The sequence below is a fragment of the Arvicola amphibius genome, chromosome 2, assembly GCF_903992535.2.
Source record: "Arvicola amphibius chromosome 2, mArvAmp1.2, whole genome shotgun sequence".
Classification (NCBI taxonomy): domain Eukaryota; kingdom Metazoa; phylum Chordata; class Mammalia; order Rodentia; family Cricetidae; genus Arvicola; species Arvicola amphibius.
In genome coordinates, this window is record NC_052048.2 from 123352769 (window position 1) to 123380212 (window position 27444).

Here is a 27444-nt window from a genome sequence, read left to right on the forward strand (position 1 = left end):
TTCTTTCTTTCTTTCTTTCTTTCTTTCTTTCTTTCTTTCTTTCTTTCTTTTTTCTTTTCTTTTCTTTTTTTTTTTGCAATAAAAGGAATAGCAGAGGATGCCCCCTCGACCTAGAGATTTCTCATCACATGATCTGATAATGCCCATGTAATTTTTTAAACATTTATTTAAACCACTCCTACCACCTCAAGACAAAAAGAAAAAAGAAACATATGGAAGATTACATAGTTCTAATGAGAAATAAAAACAAATGTCTCAGAAAAGCTCAATTCAAACCTGTCATGACAGCTGTCTTCTGGATATAAACGGCTGTCAAATTGTGAACTCTTCAGCACACGCCAAAGAGTGCGGCATTTGAACTCAACCTTGAACTCGATGACTAGCTTTTTAACAGGAAGATTTTGAAGCATTTAAACCACCAATGGCAAAGAATAGTAATAATGCATGTATTTCTCCCAGCCCTACCCAAGCTCTGCCCCCTTCTTATGCCCCAACAAGAGGGGCAATGCTGGCAGATAGTCCCAAGATTCAGTAAGACGGCCAACTGTCTGCCCCGAACTCAGTTCCGAGGCTGTGAGTTGAACTCTGTACAAATATTCTTGACGATCCTGGGGACGAATTTGTAGAGGTTGTCAAACTCATCCACAAAGAAGGAGTGGTCCCTGGCAGGGTGAGTGGCAATCACCTCCAGCTCGTCCTGAGCAGCCCACGCAATGCCTATTGCATATGTGATCACCCCTGTGGACACAGGACACAAAGACGGGTGAAACAACATTCTGAGCAAAGGGACAGCAATGACTATTTTCCCCTCTGGATTCCCCAAATCAGAAATATGCCAAAGAAAACAAACGAGAGAACCCCAGTGAAGCTCTGATTTCTAGAAATAAGCTAAGTGTGACTATTCGTTCAACAGCAATGTGAACATCACTCTATACAACAGCAACAAAAGTCATATAGCTGTTGTCTTTAGAGCTTATAGTCTTTTGTCCCTGTTTGAGCATAGGGCCTTTTGCAGATCTAATGAGGAAATAAGTGGCAATGGGGTCATGCTGGAAGAGAATGCGCTCCTAATTCAATACCACTAGGTCCTTAAAGGAGGAGGGAGAGATGGAGACCGACACAGATAGTGAGTGTCAATAGACAGAGGTCAGACTGAGCAACCCAAAAGACTGAGAAAGGGTAAGGATGATGCTACCAAGAGTCTCAGAGAGCATGCTCTTCCTGATGACCTGATACCGGGCATCTCAGCTACAGAATGGAGCAAAGAGAAATGACTGCTTCGCTACAGGTTTGCGCTGGTTCCCGTTTTTCTTCTCTCTATTGTCTAGGATGCAAGGAGCCAGCTGTGGGTTTTATAGTGTTGTCAAAGAGCAGCAAGAACAGTTTTGCTGTTTGTTGGCCTTTGACTAAAGACAGAAAGACTTTATGCAGTCAAAACTACAGTGGCATTTCAGATGTATTTTAATAAATAAAGTTTTCATGAAGATCAGGGAATAAACAGCCCCACTGGTCAGCCTTATACACCAGGAAGCAGTACACACACCTTTAATCCCAGCAGCCACACTAGTTGCCACAGAAACTGGGCGGTGCATGCCTTTAATACCAGTGGTGCATGCCTTTAATCCCAGAACTAGAGAGGAATATAAAATGGGAGGAGACAGCTCTCAACCTCAGTCTCATTCTGAGATTCCAGGAGGCAGGATCACCATTTTCAGACTGAGGTCGAGGTAAAAGCCAGCGGCTGGCTATTTTGCTTTTCCGACCTTCAGGCTGAGCCCCAATTTCTCTGAGCTTTTATTAATTGTGCTTCCAACAAACTATACAACAGCAATAGAAGCTGGGCTTTCTAGACCCAGGGCCACTGTTTTGGGGGAAATTTCCACCAGCAACACGGTCAGATGGTCACCCTGGCTGGACTTGGTACTCCAGGGGACATAGTCCTTATTGCATTTTCATATTGAATCTCAGAGTTGAGCACTAAGACAGGAAACCATGTCATTAAAGCCCTTAACAGAGGTCTGTAACTCCAGTTCTGGAGTATATAGCGCCATCTTCTGGTCTCCAAGGGCACGGCACGCACATGGTGTACAGACACACATGCAGACAAAACATCCATTCATATAAAATAATACATAAATAATTTATAAAAGTATATAGAATATTCTAGAAGGCAACTCAATTACACATAGGTGTAGAACAACAAAGCCAACCGTGGTACAGAGTTCTGTGCCCTTGCTTAGGTCTCTAGCGATTGCTAACCACTCACTCCGTTTCCTTTGTTTTGTCTGTTAGTGTTTTGAGACAAGGTTTCACTATGCAGCCTTGACTGGTTCAGAACTTGCAATGCAGGCTAGGCTGGCCTTGACTCACAGAGGTCTGCCTCTGGAGTGCTGGGATGTGTGAGCCACCATGTCTGGCTCTTGGTTTACCTCCATTACTTGAGGCTTCATTCAAGCCTACTCTAATTTCACAGCATCTCTCAGAACAAGAACGTTATGTCCATGGACTGTGCAGGAGATGTTTCCATGCAATTGATTCTTGTAAATTTTATAAGAGATTTTGTTCATCTGCCATGTTTTTAAAACCTTTTTTGGCTTCTTAAGGTTTTAAATTATTTGTTTTTTTTTTATTAGTGTGGGTATGCATGGGCACACATGTGACCCAGCTCATGTGTGTGCCACACCCTGAGCATGTGGGCGAAGGAGTCAGTTCTCTCCTTCCACCTTTATATAGGTTTGGGGGATCGAATGCATGACCAGGCTTGCACTGTAAGTGTTTTTACCCACTGAGCCTCACGAAATTTTTAATATATTTTGAATCAAGATTTCCCCCAAAGGACCAAGATCTGGTTAACTGTCATTGCCAAAATAGTATTTTGCCTCTAGGTATGGTAGCATGTCCTAATAATTTTAGCACTTGGGAGGCTGAGATAGGAGGATTTTGTGTTTGAGGCCAGCCTGAATATATATATATATATATATATATATATATATATATATATATATATATATATATATCTCCCAGAAAAAAATCAAAGCAAAAATGAATAGCAACCTGCAACATTACATTTCTTTAAAAGCATCATTATTCTGTAAAATGTACAAACATGATTTGGAGTTAATAAAGTTAGAAGTTTGTAATCTTTCAGAGAACAGAATCAAATCCTGCCCCTCCTCCCTGCTGCTTTATGCCCATGTAGAAGGAGTTTTAGGCCACAGGATATAAAAGAAAGGGTTACTATTCCATTGCCTGCAGGCTTTGGGTTTTCAAGGATACTTGAGGAACCAATAGGCTGACTGCATTTGAGTCTGTGTCCCCCCCCCCTTCTCAGAGATGCCTACACTGTTCTCTCCCTAACACTCTCCTCATGATCATGAACATTTACATAAATAAATAAATAAATAAATAAATAAATAAATAAATAAATAAATGTTTGTGTACACATGCATGTGAAGTGACCATAGAGATCGGAAGAAGGTGTCAAATACCCTTCAACTGGAATTTCAGGTGGGTGTGGGCCACCATGTGGTGCTGGGAACTGAGACCGGGTCCTCTGCAAGAGCAGCAAAAGCTAACCACTGGGCTGCCTCTCCAGCTCCCTGTTCACATTTCCTTAAGCCATAGACAGAGCCAATGCATAAAAAGACAGTTCCTCCCTGTGCATCAAGGACACTGGTCCTCTACCCCTCCAGAAACGCTGCTGCGCCCACGCTTATAGCAGGGGTGCTCACCCTTCCGGTAGGCAGCCATGGCCGGGATCCGCACATCATCGTAGGACCTGCCGTCAGTGATAAGGATCATTATCTTCCTCTTGTTGGGTTTGGACTTCTTGAAGAGTTGTTCGAGGGCATACTGGATGGCAGCCCCTGTGCTGGTGCCCCCACTCCAGTACCCCACACTCTTGATGGCACTGAGGATGTCGTTTTTGCTGCTATACTTGTCGAACCCAAATTCCAGCCGCTGCTCGTAGGTGTACTGCACGGCCCCAATGCGCGTGTCGGTGTCTGAAATCTCAAACTCCTTGCTGAGGTTGGCCACGAACTGCAGAACAGTTCGGAAGTTGCTGGTCCCCACGCTACTCGAGCCATCAATGACAAAGCCGATGTCGGCAGAGTTTAAACAGGTCTTGCTGCAGGCCAGGCGGTCTGTATCACAGATCCGCTTCACCAGGGGCTGCACGGTCTTGTGAAGGCTGAGCCAGCTCTGCACGTTGAAGGAGTAGAAGCCATTCGTTCTGCACACCGCCTGGAAGGCAGAAAGGAAAGATGTGGTCCAGGTCAGGGGTCAAGTCCTTCAGCCTGCCACCATTAATCTTCACTACCAGGCAGGTTTTACAGTCATACTTCCCATGTTTGACTTTAGAGTACACTTTATTCCAGTTTTCTGTCTGAGTACTACTGAGGTCAAGACCCCTCCAGTAACATCTGGGCTCACTCCAGTCCTTTTTGCTGGGTCCTTACCTTAGTGGAAAACGGTGGGATGAGCAAACTCATAGGGAGATGTGCATTGTTGACTTTAGATTCATATTTATGCCTCTGCTGGCTCCTCAACTCATTTGTACTGGAAACCAGCCAGAAGTGGGGTGTTTATGGGTACCAGCCATCACAGGGGAGGACTAAAGAAAGCTTTTGTTCTGATACACAAACAGAGATGTTCCCAGCCCTGTACCCCGAGGGAGGGGATTCACAGTTGCTAAGTGGCCACATGGGTTGGAGTCACATGACACTCCTACAGTGTGGGACGATGTGGGACCCCCTCATCATGAAACAAAGAGCCAGCTGTGCAGGGACATCCTTGAGTCCCTGAGATTGGAGCATCGGTTTTATCTGTCATTAAACTCAATCTCTGCCTGCCACACAACCCTGCCTCCAGGCAGATGAGTGTTTATTTGTCTGTGCCCAAGCGTATTCCTGAAAAAAAATGGAAGGGAACGGCAAATAAAGCCTGAGCTGGGTAGTGGAGTCCATCTGGACTGAACCTCCACCTGGCGATAGATGAAGAAAATGACTGAGCCCCACATTGGAGCACCGGACTGAGCTCCCAAGGTCCTGATGAAGAGCAGAAGGAGAGAGAACATGAGAAAGAAAGTCAGGACCATGAGGGGTGCATTCACCCATGGAGATGGTGGGACAGAACTAACAGGAGATCACCAACTCCAGCTGGAAAGGGACTGATGGAACATGAGACTAAACTGGACTCTCTGAATGTGGCCGACGGTGGAGGCTGACTGAGAAGCCAAGGACAATGGCGCTATGATTCTTCTGCATGGACGGGCTCTGTGGGAGCCTTCTCAGCTTGGTTGATCACCTTCCTGGACCTGGGGGGAGTTGGGAGGACCTTGGTCTTAACATAGAGTAGGGAACCTTGATGGCTCCTTGGCCTGGAGAGGGAGGGAGGGAGGGTATGGGTGGAGGGGAGAGGAGGGAAGGGGGAGGAGAAGGAGAGGAGATGGAAATTTTAAAATATAAAAACAAACAAACAAAAAAAAAAAACAAAAAAAGAGCCTGAGCTGGTTGGTTAGTATGTTCTTAGAAATGACGAGGCTTGTGTCCTGAGAGTGGTCATCAATCCTCGAGCCTACAGACCTCTGGGGATCTGGCGGGGTCCGACGTCATGACTACAAATGAACTGGTATTAATGACAGAATTATTTTAAGCAAGAAATAACTAAAAGTTTTCCTAGAAAATATTTTCTTATTGTTGTATAAAAACAGAAATGGGGTTCATGAAACTTTCCACAGGCTAGGCACATGAATGCTGGGACAGAGCCGAGGGCTGGCTCGCGTGTGGAGAGGAGGAATCCCACGAGACAGCCGGTGGGAAATCATGGCAGGAGACAATGGTGGTGCTGGCTGTGGAGGGGAAAGGTTTTAGCGGGGACACAGTGTGTATATGTGGAGGTCACAGCAGGCATGGCCAGGAAGGGAGGTTGGGGCATTATTCCAGGGCACCTCAGCAGCAATAAGTGATGGCGAAAGACTCGGAGCAAGGACCCCAGACAGGCAAGATGTTTCGGAGTAAACTGGGGAAACTCAAAAGGGGAATGGACCAGTGATGCGGTGTTATCTGAGGCTTGGGAGCTGGTTTAGGACTGGAAATAGCAGAGGGTGAGAGCTGTGGTGTGGGTATCAAGGCGTAATTCTGGGATGCCAAGGCCCTGGAGCAACTGTGGGGCCACCCAAGAGAATCACAGGAACATGACCATTCTAATCTGGGAAGTGTAGACATCCTTTGCTTTCTTTATCCGATGGATTCGGTTGTACTATCAAGCTTGCGCTTGCGTGTGTACGTGCGCGCGTGTGTGCGCGTGGGCATGTGAAGTCTACCTGGCGGTCTGGTTGGGCTCCCCCGGCACCGTGAGAGGAGCAAGGGGACGTTTTAAGTGAGACCCTGAGGACGTTGCTCTTGACCTCTGCTCGCAAGCTTCTGAGTACGCAGTGTGAGTAAATGTTGGCTTTGAAAAGACAATTCCCGTTCCTCTGTGGGACGTCCCACTCCTTACTCATGGGTTTCATGCCCATTTGAAGGCTCTAGCAAACAGTTCTGAGGTCATCAGAGCTTTTCAGAGTGCAGAGGCTCCTGCCCTTGAGTGGGCCCCGGGGCAGTTTTGTACCTTGCTGGCAAAGTTGGGCTCCGTCACATAGTGCTTCTCCCTTTCCGCAGCCCCCTCGACAGTGATGAAGAAGATATTGATCCCGGACTCTCTCGCAACTCGCGATTCCTCTTCCACTTTGTCTGTGGGCCAGCCGTCCACCATGACCACAGCCACATTGGGAGCGCTGCCCCTGTTCCCATTTGCTTTGGAAAAGAAGTTCTTGGTTACAGAGGAGATGGCTCGGCCTGGAAAAAAAAGGAAAATTTGTGCTTGGAGTGATTGTGGTAACTACAAAAATAGGAACAGAGCACAGCAGCACAAAGAGGGCTAGGAGACAAGCTCACTCCCGCTTCAGCTGTTTGTCTTTTCTTCTTCCTCCTTTCTGTCTGTCTGTCTATCATCTATCTATCTATCTATCTATCTATCTATCTATCTATCTATCATCTATCTATCTATGTATGTGAGACAGGATTTCTCTGAGTAGCCCTATCTGTCCTAGAACTCTCTCTGTAGACCAGGCTGGCCTTGAACTCACAGAGATCCTCCTGTCCTGCCTCTCGAATTCTGGGATTAAAGACATATGCCACTACCGTCTGGCTGTTTCTTCTTTTTATACATTAAAAAGGAAATCAGTTTATTTTTAGGTGTCCTGTGCAGCAGCAGGTCAGCTCCTTCCCAATGTTGTACAGTTTCTCCTTAGCTTCACTTCAAAACCCAGAGCTTCTAACTGTCTCCCGTTAGAAAAGAGAAAGTTTTAGGGTCTAGCAAGCGGGGGGGAGGGGGGGGGGGCAGACTTCCATGAGGTCAAAGGGCCCCTTTTCTGCCTTGGAGGAATAACAGTATTAGACTCTTACAGGCCCCTAAATAGTCCCTGTTGTGAATGAGAACACGGGGTGGGAGGGGTCAATTTGGAGTGACATTAGCCTCATCCTGGCCTCTTCAGCTGAGTGCCACAATCGTGAGGAGTGATGGAGTCTGTGGCATGCTTTTCTCATGTGTGTATTTCACACTGGGCCATTTTCAACTAATCCAACCCACTTTCCCTGCTTTCCAGAATTTTCCTAGTTTTATCATGGAAAGCCATAGGTCCTTCTGTGTATATTGATTGATACGGCTGGCTGATTTTGAGTTAACGAGGCTGCACATAGCATATAGCATAGCTCTCAACTTAGATCCTATGAATTGTCTGTGTGTGTGTTCCCCAAAGGGAGTCTTTGTGTGTATGAATATATAAAAGGCCACAGTTGCTAGGAGATTCCCAAACGGGTTCTCGTTTCAGTAACAGTCGCCTTGTTTAGACTCTAGAGTCAACACAGTTGTACTCGGTGCTCTCCTGGGTTTGCTCAGCATCCTGGCTCCCCTAGATTAAAGTCTTACCTGTCAATTGAAAGCAACAGGTGGTTGCATCCCAAACTGCTGGAGAAATGCCTTAGACTACCCTTGTGAACTGGCTGCAGAGACCCGCCATAAAGGAAAGCCATGGCTTTTGAGAATTTGAGGTGTAAAGTGCCCAAGAGTCCCTTCCAGCATAATATTAAGCACCCATAGCCAAGTGCATGAGTTGTAAGATGCCATAAGATCTCTGACTCAATCCAGTCTTAAATATGGTGGCCTAAGTGGACCAGTGCTCAACACACATTCTCTCCATCTAGAAACGAGAGGCTGAAACCTGAAAACTACATTACCCATAGTCCCTTGGGCCTGTACTTCTGGCTTCATCTTAGTTCCCCAAGTTGATTCCCTTGAAGGAGGTTTAGGAAATGAAAGGGAGGCAGAGGCTGTGACTTGGGGAAATTGTGGTATATTTGGCTTCTTGGTGCTGTGTTTGGTTGGCAGCTTTGATGGTGTTGAGGAGGGAGGGTGGAACTTGCTTGTATGTGTGTGTGTGCATGTGTGTGTGTGTGTGTGTGTGTGTGTGTGTGTATGTGAATGGGGAGTGTAGGGTATGGTACTAGTGCTGTGAGCTGTGCATACAGCTCCCTCGTCATGGCTGCATTCTGGTTGCAGCAGGTTCATGAAAAGTCCTTGTTGTCAGAATTTGAGAACAGCTTTCCCAACACTGGAAGAAGGAGTGGCTCCCTTACTGTCCCTTGCTCTGCACAGCACCTTGAGAAGTCATTCCCAATGCCTGAACTACACTGTGCCTCTTCAGCCCTTCCTATGCTCCTCTATGAACCAACCCCTACGGGCCTCAGTCATTCCTGGATTTCTGGATGATGCAGAGGCAGACTAAGAACATAATGCTCTCTGCAAATGTCTACCACTGGGTTAGGACGCCTCTGTGACATCATCAGGAATTGAGAGCCTTGCTAGGTTTTCTCATTGGAATTTTGATTGTATAAGCAATAAGTTGAACACAAATATGCAGTCTCCTCTGTCAGGCTTATGATGCAGATAGTGTGGCTCTGCAGACAAGGGTTCAGTGACCCAGCTAGTGGCTTTTTAGCATTGCACTGCTGTGAAGGATTCTGCATATGCCTGGTCACTAGAGAGATATGAGAGGGAGGGAACTCATTATCCAGACTTTATAATTCCGAGGATGCTCTGTGGATGTTAGTTCTGCTTGCTGTTTTTCTCCATGCTCCATAAAGTTATGCCACTGTAGTTGGCATCTGACTTCCCTTGGCCTTAAATGGGTGGAAGTTTCCCTAAAGTAGAACTGGCCTTCCCTGCAGCCTTCGAGGATGGTTGGTGTAAACGCCCCCCCCCCTTCCCCCCAGTCTCCTCTGGTTGAACAGGTACAGTGGAACTTCTGCAGCTGCCCCATGGAGAGCTAGGCTTGGACTTCAAGAGCCATTTGCTCCTCTGAAGGTTCAGATGCCACAGAGAACTCATCTTCAGACACAGGACTTGCCTCTCTTGGCATAGTCACCATTACAACAACTGTGATGGGAACAAGGCCCCTGAAGGAACCTCCCGAGTGGAATAGTGACAGACCTCGTGCTAACTGGTTGGTATTTATAGGCCAATTATGACATGGTCATCACAGCTGTCCTATTAGTCCCGAGAAATGTGGCTGCAAACCAAAGAAGCAAGGGACCCTGAGGCACCAGTGTCTGACCATCCCTGCACCCGAATCCATGGTGACACTTTGGGAAAGATACAGAGGCTGCGTGTCATTTCTTGATGGATTATTCTTTCCCTCCTCCTCCAGTATAGAATATTATAAGACAACCACATAGAAGGCGTACCATGGTAACAAGGTAGAATTACCCAAATCTGGGTCACATACCTACATTAGAAAGGCCTCCTCTCTGGGTAATTTTCTCTATAGCTGTCTTCAGATCTTGAGAATTCATGTGAGTTTTGAGGTTAAACTGGGTAGCGGGGTTGTCTCTAAAGAGAACAAGAAAAAAAAGTTAGCTAGAAAGTTATTCCCTTTGGAAGAAAGCAGAAATCATGGCTGATGCCTTCGTGTACGAATAAAATGGTTGCTGTGGCAAAGCCTGAGGCTGTGTTCATGAAGTGTTCCTCGGCGGACAAGGTGATGATGACACAGGGAGGTGGGGTCCTCCACAGGGATCATAGGGACAGCAGGCAGCTTGGGACAGGGACGGAAGGTTTGAGTTCTGTTTTTGACTGTGCCATGTCATAGCTGTGATATCTTTTTGTTTCTTCTCAGAGCACAGAGGAAAGTCCTCTTTAGTTTATCTCCTCAGTAATGAATTTCCTTTTCTTTAATTGATTTTCTTTGACACCATCTTACATGTACATTTGTACATAATGTATTCTGACCATCTGCCCTCCTCTGCCCCCTCTTATTTTCTTCCTATTCTTCTCGCTTCTACCCACATCCCCTGTCCGATCTTTACTAGTTAATCTCCCAGATTTATGACTTTTGGTTTGGTTTTGTGATCCTTTTGGGCTTAACTAGGGCCACTGTATGACCATTGGATTGAAATGTCTATGAGCCTGGTGGGGTCATCAGGGAGTATACAACTCAAGACAATGATTTCTCCACTCACAAAAATCTTTCAATCTAGCTGTGTAATCTTGAGGAATCAATTAACTTTGGGGCTGGAGGGTTCAGCTTTTTCAGAGGTAAAAGCATCATTTTCAGAGGTAAAAGCATCATCATAACATACCATACGCAACCCCATAACACAACAATCGCATTGCTACTGAAGTCCAGTGGGGTTCCACCATAGGGAGGTAGCAGTGAGCTCTCAGTGTCTCTAGATTGCCCAGATCCTCTGCAATAAGCGTGTCAGACGTTAGACCCTCCATGGGTGACCAGAGACCTGCTAGCCATGCCCTGGGTGCCCCCAATGCTGAAACCAATTAGGAATAGTGGTGCCAGGAAGACCATTGCATCTGTCTCTTCTTGTGACTCCTGCAAGTAGGTGACATGACTGAAATCTCATCAGAAGGTTAATGACATCTCGAGACAGCTGGAGCCGGAAGGAGGAAGGAGATGGAATTGGGACCCTTCTCTAGAGACTAACACACACGTGTGGGAGGGCGATGAGAACAGGCTTGAAACTGTCAAGCAGGGGCTGTGGAGGAGTGCCAGAAGGGTTAAGTTTCTTCCAGGTGTGTGCACACCCTCAGTCAGGGTGCAGCAAGGATGTGAAATGAGATCAGATCTGTGGTGGCCCTGACACTCAACCACAGGCAGGGCAGAACTCCAGGACGGCACCTCCTGTACAGCCACACAAGGCTGCATGCTTCAGAGGAGCCCTCGCTTGGCTCAAGGATGAACTCTCAGTTTTTGAACAGGGGAGCCAGTACTTACAGAACTGGTGCGGGCTGTGGGACCGAGTCCCAAAGAGGTGGGGAATCTTTTAAAAAGCCTTTCCATGGGGCTGGAAAGATGTCTCAGTGGTTAAGAGCACTGCCTACTCTTCCAGAGGTCCTGAGTTCAATTCCCAGCAACCACAAACTAGTTCACAGCCATCTGTAATGAGATCTGGTACCCTCATCTGGCCTGCAATCATACTTGTAGGCAGAACACTATATATACAACAAACAAACAAACAAAAAGCCTTTCCACAAATAACAAGCCCAGCACTGAGCAGCTGCTTGGGTAAAGTGCCTGGAAGTGCCTTCTTGGCTTGTCCTTGAAACCCCAGTGTGGCCCACAGGGAACGAGCCATTAGGACTTCAGACTGGTAGAGGCCTCCTCTCCTTTCTTCCTACTCCTTTACCTTCCCTATTCCCAGCCTTCCTCCACGGCTCAGGCCAATCTCAGCTATGCCCAGAAAGTGTGCTTATCTAAGTGGCTGGTGACAGCAGCCTGAAGGGCCCCCTGTCTTCACAGCCGTCCAGGAAGGGCTGTTTTTGCCTCCAGCTGCTGGCCTCAAGCCCTGTACTTATTCACAAAACCCCCGTGTTCCCATTCCTCACGTCCCAGCAGTTCTTCTGGCCTTAACTTTATTCTTGGTTCTATTATAAAATTCTATTAGCTGTGGTAGTGCCAGCAGTAGCATCTGCCAGAGGGCTCTTTCTTCTGTTCTAACTTGGCCTGGAAGACTGTGCTGTTCAAAAAATCCTCAGGGGCTCTGAATGTAGGGTAAAGAATGTGCTTAGCAGGTGCAAGACCCGGGGTTCGAGCCACAGCATTAGAGTTAGCTCATGCCTGGGTAGCATGTATTAGCTCATGCCTGGGTAGCATGTGTCAGCTTGTGTGTGGGTAGCATGTGTCAGCTCGTGCCTGAGTAGCATGTGTCAGCTCGTGCCTGGGTAGCATGTATTAGCTCTTGCCTGGGTAGCATGTGTCAGCTTGTGTGTGGGTAGCATGTGTTTGCTCGTGCCTGAGTAGCATGTGTCAGCTCGTGCCTGGGTAGCATGTGTTAGCTCGTGCCTGGGTAGCATGTGTCAGCTTGTGCCTGGGTAGCATGTGTTAGCTCGTGCCTGGGTAGCATGTGTCAGCTCGTGCCTAGGTAGCATGTGTTTGCTCGTGCCTGGGTAGTATGTGTTAACTTGTGCCTGGTTAGCATGTGTCAGCTCATGCCTGTGTAGCATGTGTTAGCTCATGCCTTGGTAGCATGTGTCAGCTTGTGCCTGGTTAGCAAGTGCCAGCTCATGCCTGGTTAGCATGTGTCAGCTCGTGCCTGGTTAGCATGTGTTAGGCTCTGGGTTCAATCCCCAACGTTAAGAATGAATGGAGATAAATGAATGAAGAATGAATGAATGAATGAATGAATGAATTAGTGAGTGAATCAAGTTCCTTGCTGTGATTTGGATATTGTTTTAAGTCCACGTGTTGGAAGTTTAGTCCCTGGGAGTGGAAGTGGTAAGAGAGCTGAGGTCACTGGGGGAGCAGCACTGGGAAGGGATGGTGGTGACAATGGTGGGAGCCTTGAGCGTCTGTGAGTCATCGCAAGCGTGAGGCTGACCTGCTCTCTGGCATGCTGACTGGCAATGTGATGCCCCACTGGCATGTACTGCTATAGCCTTCCAAGAGATCCAGAAGACCTGAGTTGATGTTGGTACCCTGCCCTTGAACCCCAGAACTGTGAGATCTTTTTCTCAAAGATGAGCTGTGTTATCAGGCTAAGAAAAATGCCAAATGGTACACCCAGTCAGACCATCTCCTATCTGAATTCTGGCTATTTCCATCCTTTTTGTTTTTTGGGTTATTTTTTGGGGGGTGTCTCTGTGTAACAGCCCTAGGTGTCCTGGAACTAGCTCTTGTAGACCTGGCTGGCCTTGTACTCACAGAGATCTGCCTGCCTCTACCTCCAGAGTGTTGGGATTAAAGGCGTGTGCCACCACCACCTGGCTCCTTTCCATCCTTTCTATTCCCAGCTTTGGCCTTTGATCTTTTTACTGAATGACTAAGATTCTGTTTGGATCTGGACTGTCTCTCAAAGGTTCCTGTGTTGAGATTGACTCTCATTCATGGTGTTGGTGTGGGATTTCCCTCTGTACACTGTGAATATGATTGGTTAATTAATAAAGATAACTGCATTGGCCTGTTGATAGGGCAGAACTTAGCTAGGCAGAGAAACTAAACTGAATGCTGGGAGAAAGAAGGAGGAGTTAGGGAGAAGCTATGTAGCCCTTCTGGAGACAGATGCCCAAAATTTTACCTGGTAAACCACAGCTACATCGTGATACACAGATTAATAGAAATGGGTTAAATTAAAATGTCAGAGTTAGCCAATAAGAAGTAGTGCTATTGGGCCAAGCAGTGTATATTTATATACATATATATTTAAATACTATAGTTTCTGTGTGATTATTTTGGTTCTGGGCAGCCGGGACGAACAAGCAGTGTCCCCCCCCCCCCCCGCCCCTTGCCAACATGGTGTTATGAGGAGGTAGTGAAAATATGAGGTGGGAGGAGCTAGGCTACTGGGGGGCGTGCCTTTGAAGCAAGTGTGACACTAGAATGTCACACTAAAGTAGCTAAAAATGTGGAACGTTTTCTCATGGGTCTGTGATGTGACTTAAATTTCCTTGACTTTTGGTCTCACAGCAATGCATGAGCCTGCTGTTTCTCTCCTCTGTGGTGGAGTCACACTGCTATACAGCACTATGGCAGCTCTAATTGTTGACTTGTACTGCTATAGCCTTCCAAGAGATCCAGCAGACCTGAGTTGATGCTGGTGCCCTGCCCTTGAACCCCAGAACTGTGAGATCTTTTTCTCAAAGATGAGCTGTGTTATCAGGCTAAGAAAAATGCCAAATGGTACACCCAGTCAGACCATCTCCTATCTGAATTCTGGCTATTTCCATCCTTTTTGTCTTTTGGGTTATTTTTTGGACAACCTGGAAAGAGAACCTCGGTGAAGGACTGTCTAGATCATCTTGGTTACGGGCATGTCTGTTTGGTATTATTCTGGCTGCTTTAGTTGGTGAGGGAAGGCACAGCCTAAAAGTGGACGGCACCATTCCCTGATTTGGAGCGCTGGACCATGTAAGAGTAGGGAAGGTTAGCTGAGTAGGAGGCGTTCATTCATCTGTTCTCTCTCCCTGAATTCTCGCCTTGACTTCTCCTCAATATTGTGCTAAACCCACCCTGCACCTGCCGGCATTCCGTCATACATATACACATCATACGCAAATGCGTCTTCAGAGGCATGTACTCCAGCCAGTCATACACTTGATAAAAGGCGCTTTTCATTTTATTTAATATCATTTCTTTAAAAATATTGCCTCGTTAACTAGACTGTGGAGTCCTGAGGAGGAGAAACTCTATTGCATACATTTGTTATCTTAGTGGATTAAAAGGCTGGACTGGAGACCTCTGAAACCCTTCCCAACGGCTGAATCAATGATAATTATGATTATGGGCAAAGGCATGGAACTCGTCCATTAAGGGTTTCCCAGAAAAATGTAATCAAATCACTTAGCTGAAACTTACATGAATAATCTTTTCCAATGGCACAGGGCAGACAAGTTTAGTACATGGTAAATATGCTTACAAAATTTCATTCTGAGTGCATTAGGGGGAGGGGTGTGTTGTTAACCTGCAAGCTATGGCTACACTTAGGACAATGCATAGGAGGGTGTAGTGTATTTATCCCTTTCCAGGGTGCATGGGTTGTCTGCCTGACACGGTCACCGGTTATTCTTAGACGGGGCTCCCAGGGTTTCGATGCTGCTTTTCTGGAGTAGTTAATGTGTTGGGGGCATGGTCTTCAGAGTGGTGGTGTTGACATGTCAGGTTCTGCAGGATAGGTAGGTGGCCCACTCGACCCTAGCAGAGGGTAATTAAGTGGTGGGAGAAGCATCTTTGGAAGGAATTAACGTGGGCCTTTAGGGACTGGATCAGTTCCCACAAGAATGGGTTGTTATGAGGATCCTGACACCTCCCCATAGTTCTTCAAAATTTGTCCCATTTGTACCTCTGCCCTCCTGCTGCAGGAAATCCTTCAGCCAGTAGCCTTTAGGTTACCCGCCCACTTGGGCGTGGCCTCTTATACTATAAAAGCCGATGTAAAGTGCGTGCTCTCTCTCTTCCGGCTGCTGGATTCAGTTACTTTTCTACGTTCCAGTAGAGGACTGTGATCTGCGAGTCTACCCCTAAATAAATAACCCTTTATTGTACTCAGTTCTGAGCTAGCGTGGGATTTCTTTTTAGTGTCGGTCATCACCATCCTTTCTGCAACTCCTGCCCTGAGTTAACACCCTCCATGAGCTCCACATTGAAGTTAGGCAAAAGCTAGTGATACATTCAAACCCCTGGAAATGTGAGCTAAATAAAATTATCTTCCTTATAAGTTAACAACCATCGGGTACTTTGTAATAGAAACAGAAACAGGAGCAGACAGAATCCATTTAAATAAAGTTTAAAAGATAATGCCCCTAATAGTTTTGTGTAGGCAATCTTTGAATTTCTAATTTTATTACAAGTTCTCATTAAACGAAGCCACATTTTCTGGCTCAGAAAATTAGAGATTTACTTTCAAAATGAGAGAAAAATAATAAAATTTGTACTTTAAGGGCAAAACATGTAATTGTTCTACATTTGGAAGAACTAGGCTTAATGCAAAATGAGTGATTCAGAGCTAGCAAGGTTGCTGTGCATAGAAGGGGTTAATTTGCAAGCCTGCAAATGGCTCCTGGGAGAGGGTTTGGGAGCAAGAACACCTGTCAGAGGTGAGAAGAGGTGGTTTCTGAAGGATTTGGGTCAGGGGCAGGTAGGTTTATAACAGATTGTCCACATCTCCTTGGTGGTAAAACTCACTAAGGGCTTTTGTTAAACCATGTTGGTTACTTGATATCTTCCAGAAGAAAATCAAACATTGGCCTGGGAGTTTCTATAATAAAGAATCTATTGATTCCTTCTCAAGGAGATTTAGGAAGCCCTGGAGTTTGGAGGATTTTTGCCAATGCCCTAACCCTGCTGTTCTGTTGGTGTCTCAGAGTCTACTGGTCTACCTCCCGATACTTTCAACAAATGGATGAGCCTCTCAAAATAATGTTATGCCAGTAGAGAAATATTAGCTAATCACATTTCCTTCAGCAAGAATCTTTGAAAATGGTTTTCTCTAATCAGGCAGTGTCTGAAGTTTACTATACAATAATCTATATTTAGTCATCTAATTTTCATTGTGGGTTGAAATGGACAGGGTGTGAACTTGGCCACTGAAAGGACGCATGCCTACGAGATCAGGAGGAGGTCCTAGGGAACATGCTGGTGGCTGCAGGGGACGTGGCAGATTTGCCCCTTGAGGGCTCTTATTGAAAATGATGCTGGCTCCAGCCTCTCAACAGCTCTGGGCTTCAATGGAGCGGCTTCTGCCAGCCTGGCTGGAAGTGGCCCGCTCCAACCTGCTGAGGGACTTCGTGCAACAAACCTTACAAGTGGTCACTGGTTTTTTAATTTCCTAGCAGCAGAAGAGGGGAAATAGGCTCTTCCAGAATTGAACTTTTAGATGAGTTTTTATGTAATTAATAGCAGTAATTCCCAAAGAGTAGCAAATAGACCTGTCTCGACCACTTTCTGCTGGAGGAAATGGGACATTCCAATTAATGACCCTGGAGTCCCTACAGAAGCAACCGGCACACGAGATGTTAGTCTGTAACCACACTGGGGGGCCTCTCTCGGTGAGTGGTGGGATGTTGAGGCAGCTAAAACAAGCTCTTGTCACATTGAGTCATGTTAAAAATGCAGATCTGCTGCTGGAAAACCAGCATAAGGTCTGAGGTCATGCATTTCTAACCTCCTAGGGCAGTGGATGCCAGCCTTCCTAATGCTGTGACCCTTTACTCTGGTTCATCATGTGGTGGTGGCCCTCAATCGTAAAATTATTTTATCTCTACTTCATAGCTGTAATTTTGCTACTGTTATGAGTTGACCGACAGGCTGAGAACTGTCCTGTGATGCTGTGGTGATGCCGTGGATCTTTCTTCACGTAGCAGCGTCTTAGTGAATGATTTAAAATTCCAGACGATCCTCAACGAGGTTTCCAGAGGCAAGGAAGGGAGGAGAATAAATAAGTCTACATAACGGGAATTGCAGCAGCTATGTCTCAGTGGTTGAGAGTGTGTATTGATCTTGCAGAGGTCCCAAGTTCGGTTCCAGTGTTCATGCCCAGCAGCTCATAACCATCTGTAACTCCAGCTCCATGAGGATCTGACACCCTCTGCTCTCCATGGATAACTGTCCTCACGCACCCCCACATAAACACACGCACACACATAGTTAGAAATAAAGCTAAGTCTTCAAAGGAAGAAATCTAGAAAGGGAAGAGAAAGTCTGAGAGGGGCATAGTACGGAGCTCCACAGCCCTGTCTAGGTCACTGAGAAGGAGGCATGAGCCGCACATGAGGGCAACATAGGCCCATGGGAATAGTCATGCCTTCTCTCTGCAGGTGTATGAAGAACTACTGAGAAGCTGGGGATCCAGGGTTCCACATGCAGGAAGTGGTTCACTGAACTGATGTTTGATTTGGGCATCAGGAGTTTTAAGGACTCCCTAAATGGTTCTGATGTGCGCACCAAGATGGTTGTCTGCTTTCAGGAGGAAGGGTGATCTGAGAGGATCCCCCACAAGCCCAGCCAATGTGAGATAGGACTTCATGGGTAATCACTGGTGAAGCCAAGTGTGTTTGTTTTGTACGTACCTCAAGAGAACCACACAGGAAGGTATATTAGGATTAGCTAAAGGAACAGAATTGATTGGGTGAATGTATATTATATATACTCTAGTATATATGCTATATAATCATTTTATATCATATATATCCTATAAACTATATTGTAAACTAAATATAGTATATATACGAAACCATATATATTTTTTCAAGACAGAGTTTCTCAGTCTGGAACTCACTCTGTAGACCAGGCTGGCTTTAAACTCATAGAGATCCACCTGCCTCTGCCTCCCGAGTGCTAGGATTGAAGGCGTGTGCCACCACTGCCCAGCCACTATATATATATTTATACTACATAAATATATATAGTATATGTATATACTATATAAGGGCCAGTCTAATAAATCCCCTTTTAATATATAATATAAAATATATGAAAATAATATACAAAACAAGGTACATGTATATAGTATATAATATATGCTATACAGTATTCAATTATATAATTATATACGATTATGTTATATACAATTATCATATACTATTATTATACACCATAACACATGATATAATGATACATATACAATATATTGCATATACTATATATTATATATCATGTGCCATACATTATATATCATGTATTGCACACACACAGAGATGTATGGGATTTATCAGACTGGCTCAGGTAGTCCACAATGGCTGTCTCTAAACCACATTAGGACTACTGAAACACTCAGCCTCATGGACCCAACAAACATCAGATTCTCAGTCTTTCCATCTTCAGACAGCCTCCTCTGCCCTCAAAGCAGCAATAGGCATCTCTGCTCTTCCAGGCCGTGTCCTTTCGGTGGACAACAGCTGGAAAGGCTTCTGGCTTTCACAGACTTGTTAGTAGACAGGCCAGCAAGGTGACCATCTCTGATCGTGTCAGCGGGGTCCTTTTGGTTTACACACTTCAGACATTTGCATGTGGACAGCGGTGAGGGCCTTTATTCTGCGGCAGGTGCGATGCAGTCTTTGCTTCCTCCCTGCATTCTGACTGTCCACAGATAGGTGGCGCCACTGATCCACAGACGGCTCCAGCTTGCCTGCTGCTTCACTGTCTGTGACTGGACGTCTCCAAGGCGGCACGATGATAAAGGAGGTGTGGCCCACTTCACACCCCATCAAAGTGGTGACTGCCGTAAACCTCAGGGCAAAGGCACATTTATTTTTAAATGAAGAAAACTAGCGTTTTGCTGTATTCCAAAGCCATTTTTTTTTTCTATTTTGAGGCACTAGTGTTGGCAATGAAGTCCTAGTGAACATGCATAATTCCTTTCCATTGACGGGACTGAAATGAACAATTATCAGAAGTCTAGGGATCGGGTAGCTCCCTGTGGATGTAAACTGAGCTACAAAGCAGGCTTCCTGCTGTTTGCAGTCACCCTGCCTGTTGGGTTTCATCTATAGCAATTAGCTCTGACGGGGCTTTCCTCGGCTAGTGCGCCCCTTGGTATTAAGTTCAATCACATTTCTGTCAAGTTGTATAATTTTAATTTTAGAATGCACGTGCAAGTCAGGGCCTTGACCCTTGACCTTGGGTTCCAGCACTGAGTCTCTGCCTTTGGGCTGGTGGGAAGCATCAGTCATGAATAGTTTCCCTGGTGGATGAGCAAGTCTCCCTTTGAAGTCTATTTTGTTTGACATTTGGAGGATTATCCCGTCTGATATTTGCCCTCTTCCCATGGTTGCGCATTTAGTGGGTGTTCTTAGGAAAGCCATGTGGGATTTCTGAGTCTGCATCAAATGCCACCTGTCCTAGTGGAGGCCTGGGAGGATGACTGTGGGAGGAATGTCATGGTTGCTGACAGGATGTCACAGTCGTGGGTTATGAACTCTGCAGGCAGAGAAGAGGGAAGAGAGAACATGCTAGTGCGGTGGAGGGCCAGACCTTCTGTCAGCTGGGACCACAGGAAAGAAGGCGGCCAGTGCCAGGTGAAACAGTGGAGAAGCAGAAAGCGAGAGGCTGGGAGAGGGTGCTGCTCTCCAAGAGGAGAATGTACTGAGAGAGAGAGAGAGAGAGAGAGAGAGAGAGAGAGAGAGAGAGAGAGAGAGAGAGAGAGAGAGAGAGAGAGAGAGGAGGGGTGGAGGGAGAGGGAAGGAGAGAGCAGAGCAAAAGCAGTTACGTGTCAGTTTTGTGAGCGCACCACAACCAATGGTTCACTTCGCTAGGGCTACCTGTGGGTCTGCTCTTGGTCCCCAAGGAAACTTTCAGTTAGGACTCCCAAGGAATCAAACATGTTGCGTTTCACAGATTTATACATTCAGGGCTTTTACTTCTTATACTTCCCCTTACTACTTGGCATAAGTCTTTGAAGTTCTTAATTTAATTTTTTGCAGAGTCTAAATCTAAAAGTCTGAATTCTGAGTCCACTGTCCTGAGGAACTCCTCCAAGGGAGCTGCGTGGAGCGGCAACAGTGGACATGGAGGTGGGAGCCTGAGAGGTGGAGACACTGTCACTCGGTTTCCTCAGGTCCTTCTCAACCTCCACCCCCTCCTCTGCAGCTGTTCTTGACGGGGTAGGCATTTCTTAGGGAAAGCCTGGAGATCTCAAGGCACTATGGCAAGGCAAAACCAGGAGCCTTTAGGCTCCATGATTCCAAGATAAAGGGATGATTTTAGCTGTGTGTGAGCAGAGAGTGGGGCAGTTACTTTTACCTGAGGGATCCATAGTAAAACACATGGCAAATGTCTGGGTGTGCTTTGACAGGGCGTGTTCCCAGAGAACGGTTTGTGGGGATGAACTGACTTAGGGAGACCCAGCCAGGGTGTGTTATTGGTTGGGCAGGATGGGATTGGGATGGAATGAAAAAGCAGAGAAAGAGGTGGCAGGATTTCTGGATATTTAGTAAAGATGCTCGCTGTGCAACCTAGGATTTGGTCCCTAGGGCCACGTCGGAAGAATCGAAGACCAACTCTTGCAAGCTGTCTTTTGACTTCCACCCACGTGCCGCAGCATGTGTGTGCCTGCATCTTCTTTCTCTCTTTCACACACACAAATCACAAATAAATAAAGTCTTCGAGCAGGAGGGGCTGATGTCTACTCTTTCATGAGGTGCATTTTTTCTGCTGTTGCTATTGTCTGTGGATGCCAGCTTCTTCCATGTTTGCCTGTGGACTCGGACCAGCAGCTCTCTGGGAGGCTCAAGCGTTTGGCCTCGATGGAGTCTCTATCATTGGTTTCTCTTGCTCTCAGGCTGCAGCTTCTTGACTGGAGCAGTAACCAAATTCTTTGGCTCTTCAGCATGCAGACAGCTTCTGTGGGACTATCTAGGCTCTAATTGTGTAAGCCAATCAAATAAACCGAGTCAGACAATCCTATTTCCTGCTGGTTCTGTTCCTCACACAGAAGGCAATTGGATCTGGTGAGAATCCCCAGGCTGTGAGTGGAATCAGATTCCCCAGTGGACGAGCTTTTCCCTTTTCAAAGTCACCCCCCCCCAGTCTGTCCAGTCTCCTAGCCACTCCCTTTCTCTGTCTGCACTAACGCTACTTAGTGATGAAGAATTGAAGAGATATGGGAGGTGGGATCATTGTGCACCTGCAATCAAGAGCAATTTCAGCTGGATAACGTGACCCCTTCAACCCTGTCAGGACGCCCTCCATTTTATTTGCTTGCTCTCAGTCCACAGCAGTTGTACAGCCCTGGCAGCCCTTCATTTCATCATGGATCACAGCTAATAGGGTCTCGGGACTGCAAGCAAGAAGCAGCAGCTTGCTGGCCCGCTAGCCCAGCGTTCATTTATTGGCTATCTTCTGAGGCAGCCGTTGAATTATACAATGCTAGGGCTGGCAGAGCCCTAATAAATCATCCGCTGACCCCATATTTTACAGGTGTCGGCATTTACGCGGAGAGGTTAAGTGCTTGCGTAAGGTCCTCCAGCGAGGCTAAGGTCAGAATTCAGATCCCCTGTCAGCCAGCTCACCATGCTCTCCTCCGCACCCTGCTATGGGCAAGGCGAAGATGACAGATTAGTTTATATGGGCATTAAAATGGAAAGATAGACACACATTTGCCCTAAATGCTTTAAATTAAATAATAAGCACCCCAGATGGAGAAAAGGCAGGCACCGGGCAGTGTTTAGAGAGTGAAATTGGAAAGCAAGAATATAAACGCTTTCTTCCAAATGATGATCGTGTTCGGGAAACACAGGAGAACGTTGCGGGAGGGGCTGTGTTTCTTTGCTTTGTGTTACTATATCATAGTGCTACAGACTGGGTGTCTTATTAGGAAAATAATTTTATTTCTTGTGTTTCTGAAAGACCCCATTTAGTGTTCTGCCCTCCCATAGCAGACGGTGCGAGGCAGGAGCAAGGGCATGGAGGGCCAGAGGCATTTTCATAACAAAACCACCTTCTTGATAATTAATGTGGTCCCTTGATTATGATGCGAGTCCATTGCTAAGCACCCTGGCTGTCCCCACCTCCCACCACTTTGGCTCTGAGAGTGAAGCTGCCAACTCATAACTCTGGGGCCACATTCGCGCCTCAGCAGGGGGAAGGAACTTTTATGGATTTTGCTTCACTGCTACATTTATTATTTAATTCTCCTTTTTATCAACACACAGCATCTGGGGCCATTCTTCTTTTTTTTCCCTTGACCTACTCGTATCACACCGGAAACCCAGGTACGCCCAGCTTTTGTACCCAGCTATTGTTGACGCAAGACAACACAGCAAGCTTTGACTCCTCCCGTAAAACTGACTAGACCATCTGGCACTAAATACTGGTATTGGCTCTTCGTAGGAAGGCTGGCCCTGCGCTTGCTGTCTTCAAAAGTAACATAGGAGAGAAAATGGGGTGATGTTTTGAGAACAAGAGAACAATAACCAAAAAGCCACTTTTTTTGTTTTGCTGTTGTTGGTTTTTTTCCCCCTGATTTCAAGTCAAAACCTCACAAGGTGACAGGACACTGATTGTTGACTTAGCAGCAACTGATTATCTCTGACTGATCCGACTTGCAGGTGCCAGTTAGCCAAGCTCCTAACTTCTCCCTGACAGAAACAGAAGACGGGAATAAATGTATTAGACTTGAGTTCTAAAAATGTACTTGTTATAAGTTATTTGGAAAAGATAGAATTTTCACTTATTTTTCTAGTAACTCAGAGAAGAACCTGCTAACACCTCCATATGATGTCCGTAACTAATGTGCTGCCCCAGGTCACCCCTGGGCTGCTTGCCAGCTAGGGAACGTATGGAGATATTGGAATGTTGGAATGCTCATAATTTTCAGAAGGAATGGCCACGCAGTCAGCGGAGCTTTGAAGCAAGAAAGCTGAACTCTGTGTTTCTTTTCAGTTCTGAGGGCGAGACAATAGGCATGTGTGAAAGAAGTGCCTCATGGGTATGCAAAGCCCCTGTGGATAGCATGATCATGACCTTGCCCCTCATAGCTGTGTGAAATGTGCTTACAAATAGGAAATTTATGCCTGCTTTTTCTTTTGATGATGATCAGCCATATATCTGTAATCTGTTGTAAGGAGGACCCCATCCATACCTAAACTAAGATTGAGCTATTATTCCAAATTCAGAGAAAAGAAGGTTGAGTTTGAAATGTTGCTATGGCCCCTTAAATCTTACCCTTAACGAAATAATTAGACGGATGGGGCCAGTAGTCTCAGCGTTCAAGACTGGTGGAGCCCCTCTCTCTACTACGGAACTCTCTGTCCCCCGGTGGACAGTGTAGCAGCCCACGGTTGCTGGTGTCTTACCTTCAGGTAAGTGTCGCCTAGGTCGCAGCCCCTCAGACAAAGGTTTTCACAGTCAGGGCTAAAAGGGTACTGAGATTTCGTTGTCTAGAGATAGAGAGACTGGTGGTAGTGTAACTAGATTATTTGTTACTTGCACCCAACACTCTTGATTCCTACAAATAGTACTCTCTACGTCAACTATGAGTGCAAATGGCATTTACTCCCAAGCATGTACTACTAGCCTTTTCTTCCCTTTGGGAAAGCTCATATTTCATCAATGGCGGATGGATCGCTTCCGTTGTTGGTTTTTAAATTACATTTGCATTAGCGAAGAGAATGAATGAGAGCTTCAGGACACAGTGATAATTGTGGTTGAAGTTAGCTGTGCAGTGCCACCAGAGAACCGGGCTCAGAGCATTAGCTGCACTTACCCGTACTGAACAACACCCACGAGAGGACCAGCAGGGCCAACGTCAAGAGCCTGGACAACGTCCGCTAAGAACTGCTTCTGGATCTGGAAGCGGCGCTTGCCGATATTGGTGCTCCCATCAATTAAGAATGCCAAGTCAACTCTGCAGTCTGCGGGATGGAAAAAGATGCTGTGATTCTGTTTGGGTCTGAGGGCTTCTATCTAGGCATTTTCGCTCTGTGTATTCCCACCCAAGGCTTGCGGGGCTCCCTTCTAGGCATCTTGTGGCTTTTGTTCACTACAAGCGCAGAGAATCCACTGAGGAGAAAGTGAAAAGAGGTAGAAGAGGTGCCAACTCCATTTCCCGAGGACCAGGGTCCTGGATCTTGTTCTTGTGTCTGCACCTGCTTTAAAATTCTACGGCTCAGTCACCACTGTAGACTTCAGAAGCCAGTAACACCCAACGTTACTTGGGAAGAACCTCAAGATGGATTCTCAGGCTCAGACCACTGAAGTGCAAATGCCCAGAAGCCATGGGAAAGGCTCAGTGGGTAAGGGCGTTGCTGAGCATGCATGAAGAACTGAGTTGGGATCCCCAGCATCCAATCAAAAGCTGGATGTGGCTGTGTATATGTGGATGTGGCCTGTGCTGCATGGGATAGAGCTAGGAGGATCCTGGAGCCTGCCAGGCAGCCATTCTAGGCAAAACAGCAATCCCTAGGCTCAGTGAGAGACCCTGTCTTCCTCTCTAAGGGAACGAGGTGGAGAACAACAGAGCAGGTACATGGCATCATGCACATGGGTGAGGGTGCCTACACATACATGTGTGCTTAATCCCCCATCCCTCACGTGCATGCCCACACAAGCAAGGAAGTACAGACTCGGAGATGTGAGAATTTGCCATGACCAAGTGTCAAGAACTTGTGGTCTTTTATTCTCACCCTTTGTCAAAATATGTGGGGTGTGAAAGAACCCACAAGGCAAGAATGGAAGGGTGGGGCAGGAATTATAGAATTAGAAATAGATAGAATGTTTCTCACTTCTCTAGAAGAAACAGTGGAAGAAATTATCCACATACATTTGTAAAACAGTTTTATGACTTTGTTGAATCCCTCCCCGTTTCTATTGTGAAAGAGTGGGGTAGATGTTCAGGGATAGAATGTCTGACCTTCTCAAATTAACCAGTGTTCCCTTGTCCCCTGGGGTTGGGGTCTAAGAAAAACAGAGTTTGCCTGAATCCCCAGGCACAATAAAACTGTATATACATTTTGTTTCCATATATATATACATATATATGTATATATATATGAATGATACATGATACATATATTCGAAGTATTTATGTTATACATATTCACTGTTATCAATTAAATTATAGTTTATATAAACTTATAATTATGAATTAAATTATATATAATATATTATGAATATATAATATGCATTAAACCATATACATTCATATGTAAAGCAAATATATAGCTTAATTCATAGTTACCAACACCAAGAGACTAATAATAACTAATAACAAAGCAAAATAATTACAAGAATATACTATATTCAAAATTTAGGATTATTTATTTCTGGAACTTTCTATTTAATATCTTCAGATCGCGGCTGACGACGGCTAATCGAAACTGCGGAAAAGGAAGACGTGCTGTTTAAGATGGTTGTGAGAAAGGCGGCAGGGATGATGGGGCTGTAGGCTAGTTTCAGCTTCCAGTGCTAATCGGGCTAACAAACCACTATTTGTTACCCTCTGCCGTGGTGCTGACCCAGTATGATAAAACTAACAGTTCATTGCTGAGCTGAGGACCTTATTGGGAATCCATATAGACTTAAGATTAATAAAAAATGAGGAATGAATTATTGAATGATTGCATTTGGGGAGACAAGAGTATTTTTGAGAAAACACTTTTACAGAGAACCTGAAGAATAAAGAATTTTGATCTGGAGCATCGGAGAACACCTGAGGGCCAGCACCCCCTTGTGGTTGGGGGAGAAACTGCGCAGACAAGCCTGCTTGTTTCTAAAGGCCGCCGTGTTCTCTTTAAGGGACGCATGGTTTCTTTGGGGCTGGCGTTGCTTGCCCTCCACTAACAAAGGCGCCATAGACAAGAAGAGACTGTTGAAAATACCAAGTGCTTGTGAGCTAACAAAGTTGGAGGCAACACTGAATAGAAATAGTGATGAGTGAAGATGCAGAATTGGTGGATGGAGAAAAGTTGAATTGGAGAACGCGCTGAAGTAGCTGCTGAAACCAGAGGAGGTCTTGAGGCGACCAGAGGGATGCTTGTCTCCCTCTGCTCCATCTATCTGTGTAGCAAATCTCAGCCTTTTGCCCCAAGTGCCTTCTAGTCTTCCCTATCCAGCTGGCTTTCTCCCAAGTTGCCTATATTCCAAGCAAAACCCTGAGATAAAGATGGAAGGAAACAAAGAAATCCAACCAAATGTGGTTTAAAGACTTCGCTAAAGACAGGGGTGAAACAGAAGACAGGCTGAATTGCTATAATGTCACTCCCAAATGGCCAACGGGTGTTTTTCTAGGTCTTGCCTTGCAATGTGAATTACTGCCAGCAGGTGGCAGTGATGTTCTTCAGGGCTTTCGGTCCACTAACACAGTTTTCAGGAAACACGGATGGACTCCTGGGATCCACTCAGAGGTACAGAATCCGTTTTGCCTTTAAAGAGGACCCTCGAGTTTGAGAAGCACTCCAGAACAAAGGTTTTCCTCCAAGACACCAGCAGATTAGTTCAATATCGCCTTTTAAGATAGAGGAAAACCGATTCTAGGAAGGAATAACGGGGTTTCCCCGGTTCACTTATTTTCAACGAAAACAGTACACGGATTTGGTAGCATCTGTTTGGTTCCTCAAGGACAGTTCTTACTCATTTCTTACATCTTGAACTATGTTCAGGAACAGCATGTTCATTTTTACAGCAAGCAATTTGCCCACTTAGATCTCTTGGACCTCTGGCCTGACTGCTGCTGGCTGATGCAGATGTCACCTATGTTAGGTCTCCCAGGATTTTTTTAATTATTTAATCCTCTCTGGGACCAAACACAAGGCCTTACTGTACATCCTAGGAAATCACTCTATTACTGAAGCAAAAGCCCCTGCCTCCAAACTCACAGGATGTCTTAGTGGCTACTCTTCTACCTCAAGGTATATGCAGGATAAGACCCAGCAGGCTTCTTCTATGGAAACGACAGCATGCTG

At 45.8% G+C, this 27444-nt stretch overlaps 1 protein-coding gene across 1 annotated transcript in view; it reads right to left on the minus strand.

The window, feature by feature from the left end:
• Positions 1-559: 559 nt before the first annotated feature.
• Vit (vitrin) overlaps positions 560-27444 on the minus strand; it is a 64844-nt gene continuing 37959 nt past the window's right edge. The window contains exons 9-13 of the mRNA XM_042054549.1: positions 24249-24396; positions 9827-9930; positions 6613-6839; positions 3732-4245; positions 560-738 (exon numbers count right to left, since the gene is read on the minus strand). Of these exons, the coding sequence (XP_041910483.1) occupies positions 560-738; positions 3732-4245; positions 6613-6839; positions 9827-9930; positions 24249-24396 (1172 nt within the window). The remainder of the gene's footprint in view (positions 739-3731; positions 4246-6612; positions 6840-9826; positions 9931-24248; positions 24397-27444) is intronic.